A 16151-nucleotide genomic window follows, 5' to 3' on the forward strand; every position below is an offset into this window, starting at 1 on the left:
CAGGTCACCTTTGGTGATGGTGTCTCTAAGATTGTGTAAAACTATCAAAAGTCCTGATGCAATTTTACGAATGTTTTTACGTGTAATGTGCTCTGCAAGGTGGGGGAGGGTTTTTTTTTTTTGGCTTTTGTCTTAGTCTGTCTTATGTCAGCTTCCTCTTCAGTGGTAATACATGCTTTTATCGGTGCTGCTGGAGGTAGAGGTGTTTTTCACTGAGCATATTTCTCTGATCTAAAATATCAACAACTTCTACTTTGGTATGTTTTCATTTCACGCCTATCTTTTAAAAAAATTATTTACTGTTTTATCATTGTATATTAGTTAGTTCTGATTCCTCGTGCAGTTCAATATTATAGCATGTTTGTCCTCCTTTCTTTACACACATCACATTATGGATTAAATTGCACTTTCTCATCTCTGGACAAATAAATGTGATTAACTATTTACAAAACGATCACAAATTGACTTTTGAGGATGAACACTTGCTTTACTCTGTATTATTTGCTTCTTTTTTTCCCAGTTTGTAGGCACACCTTTAGTTCACAGTAATAGACCACGGCGTGTTAAAATGCGCGGTGGTTCGAAGCCTGATAGTTTGCGAGAATATATATATATATACCTTTTTATCATTCAAGAGGTTGTTGAGATTTTCTCAAAGATGAGGGTGTAATGGATGTGATATGACTCTTTGGATCCTTTATTTTAACAAAAGTACGATTAATTCATGATATAGCATTAAGTCACAGAGAATTAAAATTCAGATTAATGTTTAGAGCCTTGTGGCTCTTAATTTCTCGCAAACTGAATTTACGCGTGCTACCTCTTGGATGTGCACATTAATTTCTCTTCCCCAAATTTTGCGACTAAATAAAAAAGAAAAAGAAAAAAAAGAATGTAAAACAAATTAAAGAGACAAAAAAACAAACAATGTTGACGGAAAAGTTAAAAGTGTGTGTTCATAATTTCTTTTTGGTTTTGAGATGGGATTTATGTTTAGGCTTATCTGCACACTTAGTTCCTTGCTTTAAGTTGATTCTTGGCGATTTCACTACATTATTGCAGGGTCTTTACCTTACAACGTAAAGTGCCTTAAGGGAACTGTTGTTGTGAATTTGGTGCTATATAAATAAAAATGCACTGAAAATTTATTGGAATTGATTAAACTAAATACAGAAAATTACAAAAATTATTTTTACTTTTAGTTTGTGTAACCAAAAATAAAACAAACAAAAACACTGGTAGTTGGATGGCACCCCCATCTGGTAGAAAAAAATATGACAAGTCAAACGATGAAACAAAATTTCCTCTGTCTGTCCACAGATGATGGAAGGTGGAAAGATTTCACTGTCAGCGGAGTACTGGCAGGATTTGTGTGACAACACCTCAGTCTGTAACAGCTCTTATGATGGCATTTATGAGGATGAAATTAATGACCTGACTGAGACTGTGAATTTTGAAGCTGTGTTCATACCAGTTCTGTAGATAGATAGATAGATAGATAGATAGATAGATAGATAGATAGATAGATAGATAGATAGATAGATAGATAGATAGATAGATAGATAGATAGATAGATAGATAGATAGATAGATAGATAGCACCACCACCATGTGGTAGAAAACATTTGTGCTGAAACCAAATTAACGGCCTTTTCTCTGTCTGTCCACAGATGATGGAAGATGAAAAGATTACAGTGACAGGGGAGGACCTTGACTGGTCTGATTTCTATGAAAACTATAACTATTCAGACTCGAATGGCTCTTATGAAGGGGGTGATATTTGCGACCTGACTGAGAATGTGAATTTTGAAGCTGTGTTCATACCAGTTCTGTACTCTGTGGTGTTTGTTGTTGGCCTACTTGGGAATGGATTGTTGTTGGGAATACTGGCTCAGAGTAGGAAGACCTGGAGTGTGACAGATATATTCATCCTTCATCTGGGAGTGGCAGATATTCTGATGCTGGTGACGCTGCCCATCTGGGCAGTACAGTATGCCCAAAGTGATGGATGGACATTTGGTACTCCCTTGTGCATGATCAGTCGAAGTGTCTTTATGGTAAGTATTGTGCTGAAGTAAAGATGCATTGAAAATATCTGTACTTTCAATTATTTAGCAGAGGTGTCTTGTCCCTCATTGATTTCTTTAGATTAACTTCTACTGTGGGATCCTTCTCCTGGCCTGCATCAGTCTGGACCGCTACCTGTCCATCGTCCATGCTACACAGATGTACTCAAGGAAGAAGCCTTGGGTTGCCCAGGCCAGCTGCCTGATGATGTGGTTCTTTTCACTGCTTCTCTCCATTATTGACTGGATTTTTTTAGAAGAAATGTTTGATGATAGACGAGGCAGAAGAGAGTGTGTTCATAACTATCGTAAATTTGATGCAAACGCAGAAGACTCTTGGAGGTTGGCATCACGCATGATTTATCTCATAGTGGGCTTTGTGCTTCCTTCCGGTGTCATGATTTTCTGCTACTCCCGCATCCTGGATCAGCTGAGGTGTGGTGCCCAGAGCCTTCAAAAGCAGAGAGCTTTTAAAGTTATTGTGGCTGTGGTGGTGGTTTTCTTTATCTGCTGGGCACCGTACAACTTCACACTCTTAGTGGAAACAATTCATTTTGACAACAACACAGAAACTTATTCAGGCAAAACATCTCTGGAGAAAGCAAAGACAGTGACCACCTGTATGGGTATCATTCACTGCTGCCTCAATCCCATCCTGTATGCTTTTGTGGGTGTGAAGTTCCGCCGTCAGCTCATGAGCATCCTCAGGTCTCTGGGCTGCAAAGTGGCAAGTGCAAAAATCCAGTCTTTTGTCAGCAACAGGAGAAGCTCCATGTGGTCCGAGTCTGCCGACACTTCCCACTCCCTTGCTATCTGAGAAAGACAAAACCAGGGAAATACATAAACATCAGAATGTACAGTGTGCTTTTGTATATTGTTGTGTTAGATAACATGTAGGCAGTGTTTTTGTTGTTGTTGTTGTTGTTGTTGTTGTTGTTATTATTATTTTCCATAGCTGAACATGAATTAATAATATTAATAATAATATTTCTTTTTTCTAATTGCCGGGCAGTATTGTAATAGAAATAAGTAATGAGAACATGAGAATTAATAGAGTAAAGAGATTAATACCTATTCAGCAGCTTGTATTTTATACTTTTTTCTTTGTATCTTGATTTATGTTCTGTACAAAATGACGATTATATATTTTTTAAGTATGATAAAGTCTCTTTCCAATATAACAATTCCCACAGGACCTGCAGGAATATTAATGGAATTTGGGTGATTATTCAGTGAAATGTAATTAATTGATGTTAAAACTATGCAGGAAACTTTGGAAATGTGTCAAAAACCGTTCATCAAGCAGTTGGGACCTTCCTTTGATTAGTCTGGTCTCATCTGGAATCTGGCATAAAAATGAGTTTTCTTTTGACTTTGTGCTGAAAACTACAAAAACCTAAAATATGAATAGAACGGGTTATTACAAATATTATTGACATACAGATAACACAGACTAAAAACAAAAAAAACAAAACCTGTTAAAGTCAAAGTCAAATTTATTCATATAGCATCTTTCATACAACCTCACCAGGTTTGGTTCTAGATCTGAGACCTAGGAGCCCCACAGACTTCAAGTAGATCAGCAATATATTTAGGTCCAAGACCCTCAATGCTTTATAAACCGTTAACAGTATTTTACAATCAATCCCTTTACACACAGGAAGCCAGTACAATGATTTTAAAATTAGTTGTAATATGATCAGTTTTTCCTGGTGTTGGTCAGAAATGTAGCAACAGCATTTTGGATGTACATTAAATTAAAACCAATAAAAACAACAATTACAATAATTTAGCTTACTAAAAATAAATGCATGAATAAGCATTTATTATCTTTTTTTGCCACAAGACTCTTAATTCTAATTCTAATATTTTAAGATGGAAGAGGATTGCATAATGGTGTTTATATGACTATTCAAATTCAAATCAGCATTCATAACTATGCTAAACAATTTTAAATCGTTCTGTTGTATTGAATTTTGTTGACTTTCATTTTTGGGACCAAAAGTGATTACCTCTGTTTTTCAGCATTAAGCTGAAGAAAATTATGGCTCATCCATTCATTTATTTGGTGAACACATTTACCCAGTAACTGCAATGTATTAGAATTATAAAGATAGCACTAAAATATACTAATTTTTAAACTAATGTTTATGCAAAAACGAAATAATAATTCTGAAGGACAACTTACCACTAAATTAAACTGATGATTGTTTTCAGGTTTAGTTTCTGATTTCAGAGAAAAGTTCACAGAAAGTAAACCTTACCTAAGTAAGGTAAACCTTACACTTATTCAGTAAAGGTTTTTATCATATCCATTCTTTTTTTTTTTTTTGCCTGTCCCGTTTGGTTCTTTTGCCATCAGAATTATTGTCTAAAGGCAAAGAAAGATGTCCAACGGATTTACTTTACCAAATGGACCATCCCAGCCTTGGCGTATTGGTCTTTTTGATTGACCTTTTATTGTTTATTTTATTTTCACTTCCTAAATACAGAACAGACTTGACAGGGGAGAAAAAAAGGGAGAAAGAAAGAGGGAAAGAAAAACAGCAGAGAAGAGGAATGTGACAAAGGGCAAAAAACAAAAACCAACAAAACAAATAGACAAAAAATACATACCGGTATATCAATCACCTGGATCACCTGTTGAGAAAGAAAAAAGAGAAAACAAGCAAAAAAAAAGAGAGCAATATTATAAACAACATTATCGGAAGGATCTATGTGAATATAACAGTAAATACTAAATATTAAATATTATTGTGCAGCACGTAGGATCGACAGCGCACAGTGTGCTTTGAGGTAGGAGCCAAAAAGGGTGTAGTTTGTGTGTGTGAGCACCCGTGTGTACACCTGTGAGCATGAGCGCGCTTGTATTTAAAAGATTCCTTCATGTAATGATCTGCTAGAGGGTGTGGGGAGCCACAGCCCCGTCCTCCAGGGCATGAAGCAGGTATGGAGGAGATCCAGGCTCCAGACATCCAGAGGCCCCTTGAACACAAGCGACCAAGGAAGACCAACAGAGGGGCAGCGGCGCCACTATCCCGGAAAGAGCTGAGGGGAGCCCCAGATGAGGGGTCACTCAGCAGCCGCGGAGCAGAAGCCGGGGGGCTGCTGTGACGTGCCCATGTGCCAGAGTGACCGAGCCCCAGGCCGAGGGCACCCCACCCCTGAAGGGGCCCGAGTGAGCCCCATGCTCCAGGCAAGCAGCCACCAGGAGTGAGCCGGTGCGTACCTGGACACCCATCCCCGGACACAAAGAACCACCAATGTCTGAGGGCGTCTGCCACTGGCAGGGGAAGTAGTGGGGGGAGATAGGCCTCCATACCATGGAGGGCCTGAGATGTCCCTAGAGAGGTGGTGTCTGATACCTGACCTGACATATAGACACAAACAAACAGGCACCCACAGATACAAACATCCATTCCCACCCTCATGCTCTCATATGCAATTACTCATATACATATTTTCACACTAGTGTAAATACATTCCATGAAGCTTTCTTGAGCTAATCTGAAGGCCACATGAAGTTTGTAGGTCTATATTGATTGACTCTGCAGAAGGTTCACGAACCCATACCCAAGCGCAGAGCCCGCTTTGTGATTTTAGGTGGGTTACCTCTTTGTGTTGCAGCGGCTGCTGTTCTCAATCACTTCCACTTTGTTATAATACCACTGACAACTGACTGTGGAATATTTAATAGTGAGGAAATTTCACAACTTGACTTGTTGCACAGGTGGCATCCTATCACAATACCACACTGATGTCCACTGACCTCCTGAGAGCGAGCCATTCTTTCACAAATACTTGTAGAAGCAGTCTGCAGGCCTAGCTGCCTGATTTATACACCTATGGCCGTGGAAGCTACCAGACAGCTGAATTCAATAAATTAGATGGGTGAGAGAATACTTTTGGCAATATAGTGTCTCTGAAAAAGACAATAAAACAAATCCTGACTGAGCTTACAAACTAACGTAGATGAACATGAAGGCAACCCCCCCATACAACATGCTTTATTATTGTAGAGAGCTACTATTTCTCCTTAAAAAGGTTTGTTTTATAATATATTTTTTTGCACATTGATTTATGTTTTATATGTGTTCAAATACAGAATCATTATTCCAAATAACACAAACAAGTCAGTTTTTATAGTTTTTTATACAGTACACCCACAGGATCAAAAGGCCAGTTAAAGAAATCTTACTGACTTAATGATCGTTAAAGTCATACAAGGGCAGCTATCAAAACCAAAAGAGAGTTTAGAAAAACCCCCCCCATCAAACGGTTGCTAAATTCTTTTGATTGGGACAACTAGTTTCTAGGTTTCAGTTTCAATTTGACACCAGTTGACTAATTTGTTTAATTTTCTTTATTTGACAGAGAAAAAGCAAAAAAGAAAAGCAAAAAAAGGGGAAAAAAAATCTAAATAAAATAATTTATTCAAATGTTAATAACATATTGATAACACTTATAGACTAAAACTCTAAGTCTTTTAATTCCTAAAAAAGTCTGAAACATAACTTCAAAATGAATCTGATGAGTGTTTTTAGGTTTTGTGCCTGATTTCACAGAAATGTGTACATAGACAGTGGAACCACCACTTACACACTGATCCTATAAGATTTTATATCATATATTCACATTAATAACAAAAATGTAAAGGCAACAATGAGGAAATCTTACAGCTTTACAGCAAATTTGTAAATGGGTTCAGTTATGTCTGCTGTAGTTAGTTCCAGACATCTTAAAAGCACAATTTAAATATATGAAGTGCAGTTGTAAGCTACATTTTCAGCATCTTAAAAAAAAGAATAAATACAAAATAAAACATACAAATAAAATTTAAAAGTATTGTTATTATTTTTTACAAAAATACTTTTTTCAAAACAAAGTTAATAATTTTATATAAAAACATCAAATGCTAGCTCATAATGTGCCTAGTAAGGTGGAGGAGTTTGTTTTGGTTTTGTTTTTGTGTGAGCTTCCTCTTTAACCGATTTAGATGCTTTTATCGGCACTGCTGGAAGTAGAGCTCTGGACACATTTTTATTATCTACGATATTAGAGACTTCTACTTTGGTATGTTTTTATTTTATGCCTTTATTATTGAATTATTGAATTATTTATCATTCTATACTGGCTATTTCTAATTTTTCACGAGTATGTCATTATTCTTAAATTTTGGTCAACATCCTATTATGCATTTTAACTACATTGACCACTCTCTGTTTACATTAATTAATTATGCGTTTAAGAATTTACTAAATGATCACAAATTGAATTGATTTGATGCAGAGGGGTGTATGTTTTTCTTTACAGGATTGTTTTTCTGTTTGTATACACACCTTCAGTTCTCAGTGACAAACTACAGCATATTAAACTGTGATGTGACGTGACGAGTGATATTTTCCTTATATTTTGTTTTAAACATTCAGTACGTTTATGACATTATGTTTACGACTAATGTCTAGAGCCACCTGACTCTTAATTTCTTGCAAAATGTGAATTTACATGCTTCCTCTTGGTTGGTGTATATCAGTTTCTCTTCCCTAAATTGTACCAGCATAAATAAAAGAAGAAGAAGATACAAAACAGTTAAAAGAAATTAAGAAATTAAAAAATAAACCAATAGTATGACTAAAATGGTTGACACTGTCTTTTGTTGATTGGTACAAGTAATTCAGTTAATAAAAATAAATAAATAAATAAACCGTACAAAGCAAAGCTTTATGTATCCAGTTTCTGTGTTTGTTTTTTTTTACCCTGTCCTCACTGTTAAAATATTATCTATTTAAAAAAAACCCAATGTGTTCTTTACCTGGATAATATTAGTAGTGTTTCCAACTACTTTAACAGGAAGGCACGGAATATCTAATGCAGCAGCTTTTTTAAAGGCATGCATTAAAAAAACAAACAAACAAACAAAAAACTAAATACAGAAAACAAAAAATACAGAAAACATGATCGACCATGTGGTTGAAAATCACATCATAAGTCAGAGTCTAAGTGAAAATTTGCATCCTTTTCTCTGTCTGTCCACAGATGATGGAAGATGAAAAGATTACAGTGACAGGGGAGGACCTTGACTGGTCTGATTTCTACGAGAACTATAACTATTCAGACTCGAATGGCTCTTATGAAGAGGGTGATATTTGCAGCCTGACTGAGACTGTGAATTTTGAAGCTGTGTTCATACCAGTTCTGTACTCTGTGGTGTTCGTTGTTGGTCTGCTTGGGAACGGATTGCTTTTGAGGATACTGGCTCGGAGTAGGAAGACCTGGAGTGCGACAGATATATTCATCTTCCATCTGGGAGTGGCAGATATCCTGATGCTGGTGACGCTGCCCATCTGGGCAGTACAGTATGCCAAAAGTGATGGATGGACATTTGGTACTCCCCTGTGCAAGATCAGTGGAAGTGTTTTTACAGTAAGTATTGTGCTGAAGTAAAGATGCAGTGAAAATGTCTGTACTTTCACTTAATTTAGCAGAAGTGTCTTTCATTGATTTCTTTAGATTAATTTCTACAGTGGGATCCTTCTCCTGGCCTGCATCAGTCTGGACCGCTACCTGTCCATCGTCCATGCTACACAGATGTACTCAAGGAAGAAGCCTTGGGTTGTTCAGGCCAGCTGCCTGATGGTGTGGTGCTTTTCCCTGCTTCTCTCTATCACTGACTGGATCTTTTTAGAAGATGTGTTTGATGATAGACGAGGCAGAAGAGAGTGTGTTCCCAATTATTACAAATTTCGTGAGGAGGCTGTATATAATTGGAGGTTGGCATCACGCATGATTTACCTCATAGTTGGCTTTGCACTTCCTTCAGCCATCATGATGTTCTGCTACTCCTGCATTTTGCATCAGCTGAGGTGTGGTGCCCAGAGCCATCAAAAGCAGAGAGCTTTTAAAGTTATTGTGGCTGTGGTGGTGGTTTTCTTTATCTGCTGGACCCCGTACAACATCACGCTCTTAGTGGAAACGTTTAATTTTGATATCAGTAATGAAACTTGTTCAGACACAACATCCCTGGAGAAAATTAAGACAGTGACCACCTGTGTGGGTTTCATTCACTGCTGCCTCAATCCCATCCTGTATGCTTTTGTGAGTGAGAAGTTCCGGCGTCGGCTCCTGAGCAGGGAAACAGTGTTCATGTCAGACTTAAATGTTTCATCAAATCATCAAACAAATCATAGGTGAATTGTTCCCCCTGACTGTGCTTCCTCTAAAGAACAGTCAGCCAGATTAAGGAGCTCCTCTAAGTATTTCTTCCACAGTCTGGCTATGTCCTCAGTTGAAGGCAGCAGCACCCCACCTTCATTAAATACAGTGTAAGTAGAGCACCGCTTTCCCCTACACCTTTTCTCATGGTCATGCTCACCCCATGATAATAGATGGAGCTCCAAAATGAGGGCCACTGATTGATTCCTTCTTTCTTTCTTTAGGAGCCAGAACTCTCCCTGTCCAAAATTACTGTCAAGTTCATCCTCATGATGAATTTATATAAGCTTCCAATCACAACTGTAGTCTCTGATACAAAGTGTAAAGTTTTAGTTGATGTTACAGAGAATTCTGACTGACTGAAAGCAGTTCTTTAAATAGGAAGGACCCACTGGTGTTATGCGGGGGCCCAGTCGTTTTAAGCTGGGTTTGTTCCTGTTTATATAGGCTGCTTTTGAAAATATCAGGATTTACACCCAGGAATATATATTCTCTTGGAATACTTCTGGAAAGCACCATTAGATGAGGATTTTACTCTCAGGTTTAAAGGCTAAATTCACTTTTACAGACAAATATTTTTTTTATTTGCGCAAAAAATGTTTAAAGTAATGAAATTTTGTTTTAAAAATTTCACATAGTCGACAAAGCAAAAGTCAACCCAATGAACATTCAGGCACCACATCTTTCAAAATTCAAATTTACTACACACACTTTATTTACATTACTTCAAAATGGCATTTTAAAACCAACCTACAAAATTACTGTAAACAATATGGATATTTACTACATTTTGAAATATATGGAATTAATTAACAAGAAAGCAAATCTGTAGTGGATTTAAAGAGATATATTAGACATGCAGAGAAATTCTTTCCAGTCCACACCGCAAGAAAGATGAGGTGTGAGGCTTAAATTACAGGCATTGACACTGGTACTTTTGCTGACTTGACTCTGTGTGGCTCTCCTATACACGTATAATTAATGTATGCATAGGTCTATAATTACTTCCCAGAATTACTTCAGCTTTTTTTGTGTGTGGGATTGCATAATTTCTGTGGCCTATAATGCATGCAGTTTGGAAATGTTGTCTATCGCTGGTGATTTTAAAACCATAATGAAGGCCACCATTACTCTTACTGTTATACAACGTTCTATTATTTTAATGTTTTTATGTTAAACAAACTGTTTTTCTGAGCTGTATAAAAAAACTTAACAGTTTGGAAAATTCTAAATCTGAGGTGTGTTAGAACATGTTTCTAAAAAGCAATTTTAGACATAAAACACACATTTTTAACAAGACTTCAAAGCAAAAGTAAAATAAAAATGTAAAATGAACACTTAAATGATTGAACATGTTTGTTGGTGAGTTTATAGGTAGTTAAATCAAAAATTCTACTCCTCAGTAAAAGCTTTTGGCTCTTTTTTGAGGAAGTTTATTTCCCAGAGTTTATATTTGTGGTAATAACAATTTTGTTGGTAAATAAATAAAAAGTAAAACCAGAGAAATACCTGTTACAATTGCTGACAAAATAAACGTGTAAAAAACATTTTTTAAAAGAACAAAAAAAATGAGTAAATTATTGTTTTGGTTAGTTTATTGGTTGTCAGTATAGATGCTGCTCTACAATCTTATTGAGCTGAAGGGAACTTTCCTGTTTGCAACATACCATAACTCTACTTATTATAACGACTCCCAATATTTAATGTTTACAGTATAGAGTTCAGTGCAGGAGAGGAGCCTGCAAAGATAAAAAAGCTGCATTATTACATGCATTATTTGCTTATTTCTACCTGCTTTAAACATTATCTAAACAAAAAAAGCAGCTTTCAAATCACGTTATGAAACCACTGTGTGACTTGTTTGTCTTCTGCTCATGAAGTCTTTACTCAGTACATGTCGACTGACGTGACAGAAGACAGCGCAACATTTTGGTCTATTTCTTCCCTCTTTTTTATAATGGCCTGTGTAAACCGAGCAGAAGTTAAGTTCACGACCGATTTTGGCAAACAGATGAAGAATGGATGTAAGAATGATAGAGAAATTTTTAAACTCACATCCAGCAGTTTTTGTAAAAACAGCTTACATGCTTTTAACTGGAAACTGAAACCATAAAAATGAAAGGTAGACGCACTGGCTCGGTGACAGAGATCTTACGTAACAGATGGAAACAATGAGATATAATATGACATGTGACTCACTTCTCCAAAACAAATGACATCCACATGATCGACATTCAGAAAAACATGTGGACAATGACATGACTGCTTTTGTTTTCATAATTACGTGAAAGGCAAATATCTGACAATAGCAGGCTGATGACAGCAGTGCTAAGATCATCCCAACCACAGTCAGGATGTCTACACTATAAACATTTCAGTAAAGCAACAGAGAGTAAGGTGGATTAAAGACACTGTCTGCAAACACAGCCAAACAGGGTCAACTAGCCCTGGATTTGTGTTAATCATTTAGTATTTTTGCTAAATGTGCTTACATTTGATCAAGTTGTATACAAAGACTTTCTCTTTGCTCATACCAGATTTGTTACTCATTAAACAAAAGACCTGATTAGCTGGTTTTCTCTATCTTAGTTGCCAGATAAGCTGAAGCAGGAAATAATGCTTGAGGTGCAGCTGAAAACTGTAAACCACATCTTAAACACGAAGAATGTTTCTGCTGCTTTCGACAGCCACCATTTCTTTTATTGCATCATGCGCTCTTACAGACTCTCTGGAGTCACAAAACACTAAACAGAGGAAGGAGTGCGTCGAAACGAGGAAACTGAATATTTTCAAGTGTGAAATTACTGCACAGCGAGTTTTCAGAAGAACACTCAGTACCGAAAGTACATTTATTTCTGAACATAGTTACATTTCTCAAGATTGTTAGGATTTGAAACCAGGCAAGCATGGCAGGTCACGACGTGCTGAGCAGTGTGAAAGCATAAAACCACAGGCTTTTGTGTGTGTGTGCAGCACAACACAGACTATTATCATCACAATAAGTTTTTATCTTCTCTAACGTGCGTTCTTCTCCCACATACTGGTCTGCTGGTTTTCTGTCAGCTGGCTCTGTTCACAAAGCCTCACACAGTTCTTCCTACTAAACACAGACACGTCTTCAGATGACTGTAAATAGAAAGCTACGAAAAGGGTGCAGCACCCCTCCTCCAACGCGCTCTGTCACCTGACTGATGACATCACCACTTTTTTCTTTTCTTCCTGTGTCACATTTGTACATTCCCAGAAACAATGATTTTTTAAGTTAAGTAAACTGGCTTGAGGGGAAATTCCTTAACTGCAAAGCAATCACACGCTGACATGTCATTACGCAATCTCGGGATTTACTGCTTCAAGACAAGTCAAAGAGAGCACAAGAGAGAAAGCTTAAACACCGAATTGTTTTAATGGTGTTAAAGTTATAAACTGTTTGGGACTGTTTAACATACGATGTCAATAACACTGCCAAAGGTAACAACTTGCATTACACTGAATTTCAAAGATTATGATATTAGCTTTACGAAAACTGTGTTGAAAACTGTTAATTGGCAACACAAATGTTTTACTAATCATAAAAAACTAAATACCTTTATTTTAAATAATTCAAAAATAAAATACAGACATCCGTTTTAACCCTTTTGGGTGAGCATATATCACCATGATGCATGTGTGGAATGTGAGAGTCATTTTTATATATAAAAATCTGCTTGTCAGTTACGCAGAAACAAGTCCTCCACCCCATCAACTCATGACATGAAACTGAATTCACTTCGTCTCAGGAGTGTAAAGTTGCTCATCTCACACTTGAGTCGCAAGAGAGTATGTTCATCTTCACTAAGCTAACGGATTCTCTGCATCCGTCATCTGTTCCAGCTCTTGCTGTTGATCCTGACCGTGATCAGGCTGCTGTCTCTGCCCTACACCAAGATCCCAGAGTGAGCCTTTTGGTTCAGTTTTATTACATCTCAGCATGGCCAGTAAGTGTTGCCTGAAGTTTCCACACAGGCCGAGATACAGCAGAGGCCTCAGGCTGGCGTGAAGGCAGCCTAACGCAGAGGTGCCCATAAGAAGTATTTTTAGTGAACCTTCAGAGCTTTTATGTAAATCATCAGGATGTTTCTGAAGTCTGTTCTGGACAGTGTCCAAAACAAGTATGAAGTTGTACGGCATCCAACACACACAGAATACGACCACCAGAGGCAGGATGACGGTGACATTTCTCTGCCTTCGGGCCCCATTAGAGCTGCACTGCCGCCATAGCATATGTGAGAAGATCATCAGCATGAATGCAGGTAGCACCAAGCCAAATATGTGGTGGAACAGGCGTGACCACAACTGCCAGTCAGTTCCAGATTGAGGGTAGATGTGAACACATGTTTTCTCTTCTGTGGAGTCCTTTTTAGTCCCTGGGGAAATCCAGTCAGGTACGGTGAGGATGACAGAGATAAGCCAGACTGACAGGCAGCTGATGTGAACAAAGAAGGGCTTCTCGTGGGAATACAACTGGATGCCATGGATGGCAGAGAGGTAGTTTTGAAGACTGATGCAAACCAGCAGAAAGATTCCACAGTAGTAGTTGAGCTAGAAGAAGACAGGGAGAACTTTTAGCGTAAGACACAAACCTCTAACTTCTATAAAAATTACACTTCATTTCTTCCCTTTCACATCTGTCCTACTCTAAACTGCTGTTCTAAGCTTGTTCTCTTCCTTAAAAATGTTAAATACTCAGTGGATGTCACTGTCATCCTGTTGAGTACAATGACTCTGTTCTGCACGTTCTGCCAAGAAACTAAATTCAGCAGAAAAATGATGGAGTACAGCAAAACAAAAAAAACTTTCTCACAGCTTCACTGAAAATGTCTTGCTTTTATTTTCAGTCTCTATCTGATCCATACAACATCTAGTCCTTACCTTGAAAACGACTCCAAAGATCTGGCTGAAAATGCCCAAGGACCAGTCACAAGGCTGACTTGTCTGTGCAGCCCAGAAGGGCAGCATTAACAGGAGGAGGATGTCCGCGATACTCAGGTGGAGAATAAAGGTGTCCGATATGCTCCACAGTCTCCTCTTTTGAACCAGAACTGTCAGGAGAATAATATTTCCCAGGATTCCAACAACAAACACTATGGAGTACAGAGCAGGGACCCACACTGCCTCACTGCCTCTTTTCACAAAAGACTCATCCCCTGGATACTCATACTCATAGTCCTCCTCAAGAAATGTGTCATTCTCTTTAAATATTCCATCGAGATCCACATCTAGATCACCCATGTTCGTGAACTGTGAAGACAAAAATGTTGAAACACTGAGACCAGACAAAAATGCTGCAGTGCCTCAGAAGCTCTATGTCAGAATAGATTCCTCTCTTTCTTTCTCTCTGGGTAAAAGTCATGTTAGTTCCCTGAAATTTCCCGTTGGTAAACCCAGCTTATAGTAAATGCACAAACATACAACAACTCACATGTTGTGATGTAGCAATTGTGGGGCTGACAAACGGAAAGTACAGTTCTCCTTAGTCACTCACACACACACACACACACACACACACACACACACACACACACACACACACACACACACACATTTTAATCTATAAAACTGCCTCCCAGCTTTGCTTTTTACCGTTGTTAAAATAAAGCTTCTACAAAACCAGAAGAGTCAAGAGTTAAGGATAGGGAACGCTAAGTTTGCGCACACAGTTATTGCAAACAGAAAGTAGACAGAATTATCAGTAACTTCTATGGCTGCCAGTAAAATGTTCATATGTTAAAATACATATTGTAGGAGGGCTGATATATGCAAATAAATGTACGTACTTCACATAAAGAGCTTCGGCTGTAGAGTTTGAGCAGCTTTCTGCGCGCTGTAGGTCGATGTTATTAAAAACAGGACCCGCACATAGCCTACCGCTTCAACCTCGGGTCACTCAGTTTTATAGGGTGACTACCGGTCGGGTGTTTTTGGAGGGAGCACAGACGAACTCCCGCAGCTGTCCGACGCCTGTCAAGTACAACTGAAAAAGACGCGATAGCGTTCTTTACAGCTACCAAACACAGTTAAATTATAGAACCATGAAACTGTAATTACAGAACAATACGCTGAAAGTAGATCCACAAACATAAGCGCTCCGGCGAGCAGACGTAACTTAGAAGGAGACGGTGAAAAAAAAAGCTGAGCTCACCACAGTAGTTCGCTTATCGGAGACACGCCCCGCACACAAACTGCTACCTTTAAACGTGTCACGCACATAAAGGAATTATAAACATTTTAATTTTTACTCCACTGACTTGTTTTGGTTCATCACACGTCACCTCGCTCGCAAATTGCCACTTCAGTCAAATAATACAATACACGAAAATACAATATTTTATTTTTCAAAATAAAATACTGCATAATAATTACACTACAGCGGATACGACTGAAAATCCAAAAGAAAGAGAATTTAAGAAAAAGACTAGGCTCTGTGGTTTTGCGGCGCTCAGACAGACACCTTCCAGTGGCGACACTGGCTAATTCTCTGTGACCTCCGTGTTTAATGTGGAAAAACAGGTGGTTTGTTTTGAAGGTGGCCCCCAACTCACTTCCGTGTCTCGCCTTTAGACGTCTGGCTTGATTCGGACTTCTGAAAAGAAGGAAACAAAACAGACAAAGCGTCGCATAAATAGCTGCTAAACTAGAGGGAGCTGTTGAGATTGTGAGATGGGTTGGCCGGCTGGAGTTACCTAACTCCACTCATAAAGTGATGATGTTGCTATTTAAACAAACCTAAGAGTGTAGCAGATAATTAGAATGAAGTAGAGAGCTAAATATCAAAATGATGCCAATCTAACTTTAATTGTGAAAGAGACACTAATGTAAGTTTCATATTAGTTATTTT

The 16151-nt window shown here is 38.0% G+C and overlaps 3 protein-coding genes across 6 annotated transcripts; 2 read left to right on the plus strand and 1 right to left on the minus strand.

Annotated features, from left to right (window-relative positions):
• Positions 1-145: 145 nt before the first annotated feature.
• On the plus strand, positions 146-3139 carry LOC146564095 (C-X-C chemokine receptor type 3-like). Its single transcript, XM_085291582.1, has 3 exons — positions 146-257; positions 1670-2056; positions 2148-3139. The coding sequence occupies exons 2-3, from the start codon at positions 1670-1672 to the stop codon at positions 2880-2882; spliced, it is 1122 nt and encodes a 373-aa protein (XP_085147708.1). The 5' UTR covers positions 146-257; the 3' UTR covers positions 2883-3139.
• Positions 3140-7007: 3868 nt separating this feature from the next.
• Positions 7008-11686, plus strand: LOC146564096 (C-X-C chemokine receptor type 3-like). The gene is made up of 3 exons (XM_085291587.1): positions 7008-7138; positions 8102-8488; positions 8576-11686. Exons 2-3 carry the CDS (start codon positions 8102-8104, stop codon positions 9254-9256), a joined length of 1068 nt encoding a protein of 355 aa, XP_085147713.1. The 5' UTR covers positions 7008-7138; the 3' UTR covers positions 9257-11686.
• Positions 10366-15619, minus strand: LOC146564097 (C-X-C chemokine receptor type 3-like). Of its 4 annotated transcripts, XM_085291584.1 has the most exons (4): positions 15456-15593; positions 15091-15287; positions 14186-14554; positions 10366-13855 (listed from the first exon to the last, which is right to left on the minus strand). In XM_085291584.1, exons 3-4 carry the CDS (start codon positions 14543-14545, stop codon positions 13109-13111), a joined length of 1107 nt encoding a protein of 368 aa, XP_085147710.1. In that variant the 5' UTR covers positions 14546-14554; positions 15091-15287; positions 15456-15593; the 3' UTR covers positions 10366-13108. The 4 variants fall into 4 exon arrangements, with proteins under 4 accessions (XP_085147710.1, XP_085147712.1, XP_085147711.1 ...); XM_085291586.1 differs by lacking the exon at positions 15091-15287 and having other exon boundaries at positions 15562-15619; XM_085291585.1 differs by lacking the exon at positions 15091-15287.
• Between the last annotated feature and the right edge of the window lie 532 nt (positions 15620-16151).

Source organism: Mchenga conophoros, linkage group LG11, assembly GCF_057382185.1.
Source record: "Mchenga conophoros isolate Kocher_MC1m ecotype Shallow Benthic linkage group LG11, M_conophoros_male_GT1.1, whole genome shotgun sequence".
Lineage (NCBI taxonomy): Eukaryota > Metazoa > Chordata > Actinopteri > Cichliformes > Cichlidae > Mchenga > Mchenga conophoros.

Excerpts from the sequence above, each read along its gene's own strand:
- LOC146564095 (XM_085291582.1), top strand. The coding sequence starts at position 1,670 with ATGATGGAAGATGAAAAGATTACAGTGACAGGGGAGGACCTTGACTGG. Across the intron at positions 2,057-2,147 it reads TCAGTCGAAGTGTCTTTATG|ATTAACTTCTACTGTGGGAT; the intron begins GTAAGTATTGTG and ends TGATTTCTTTAG.
- LOC146564097 (XM_085291586.1), bottom strand. The coding sequence starts at position 14,545 with ATGGGTGATCTAGATGTGGATCTCGATGGAATATTTAAAGAGAATGAC. Across the intron at positions 13,856-14,185 it reads TCTTTGGAGTCGTTTTCAAG|CTCAACTACTACTGTGGAAT; the intron begins GTAAGGACTAGA and ends GTCTTCTTCTAG.
- LOC146564096 (XM_085291587.1), top strand. The coding sequence starts at position 8,102 with ATGATGGAAGATGAAAAGATTACAGTGACAGGGGAGGACCTTGACTGG. Across the intron at positions 8,489-8,575 it reads TCAGTGGAAGTGTTTTTACA|ATTAATTTCTACAGTGGGAT; the intron begins GTAAGTATTGTG and ends TGATTTCTTTAG.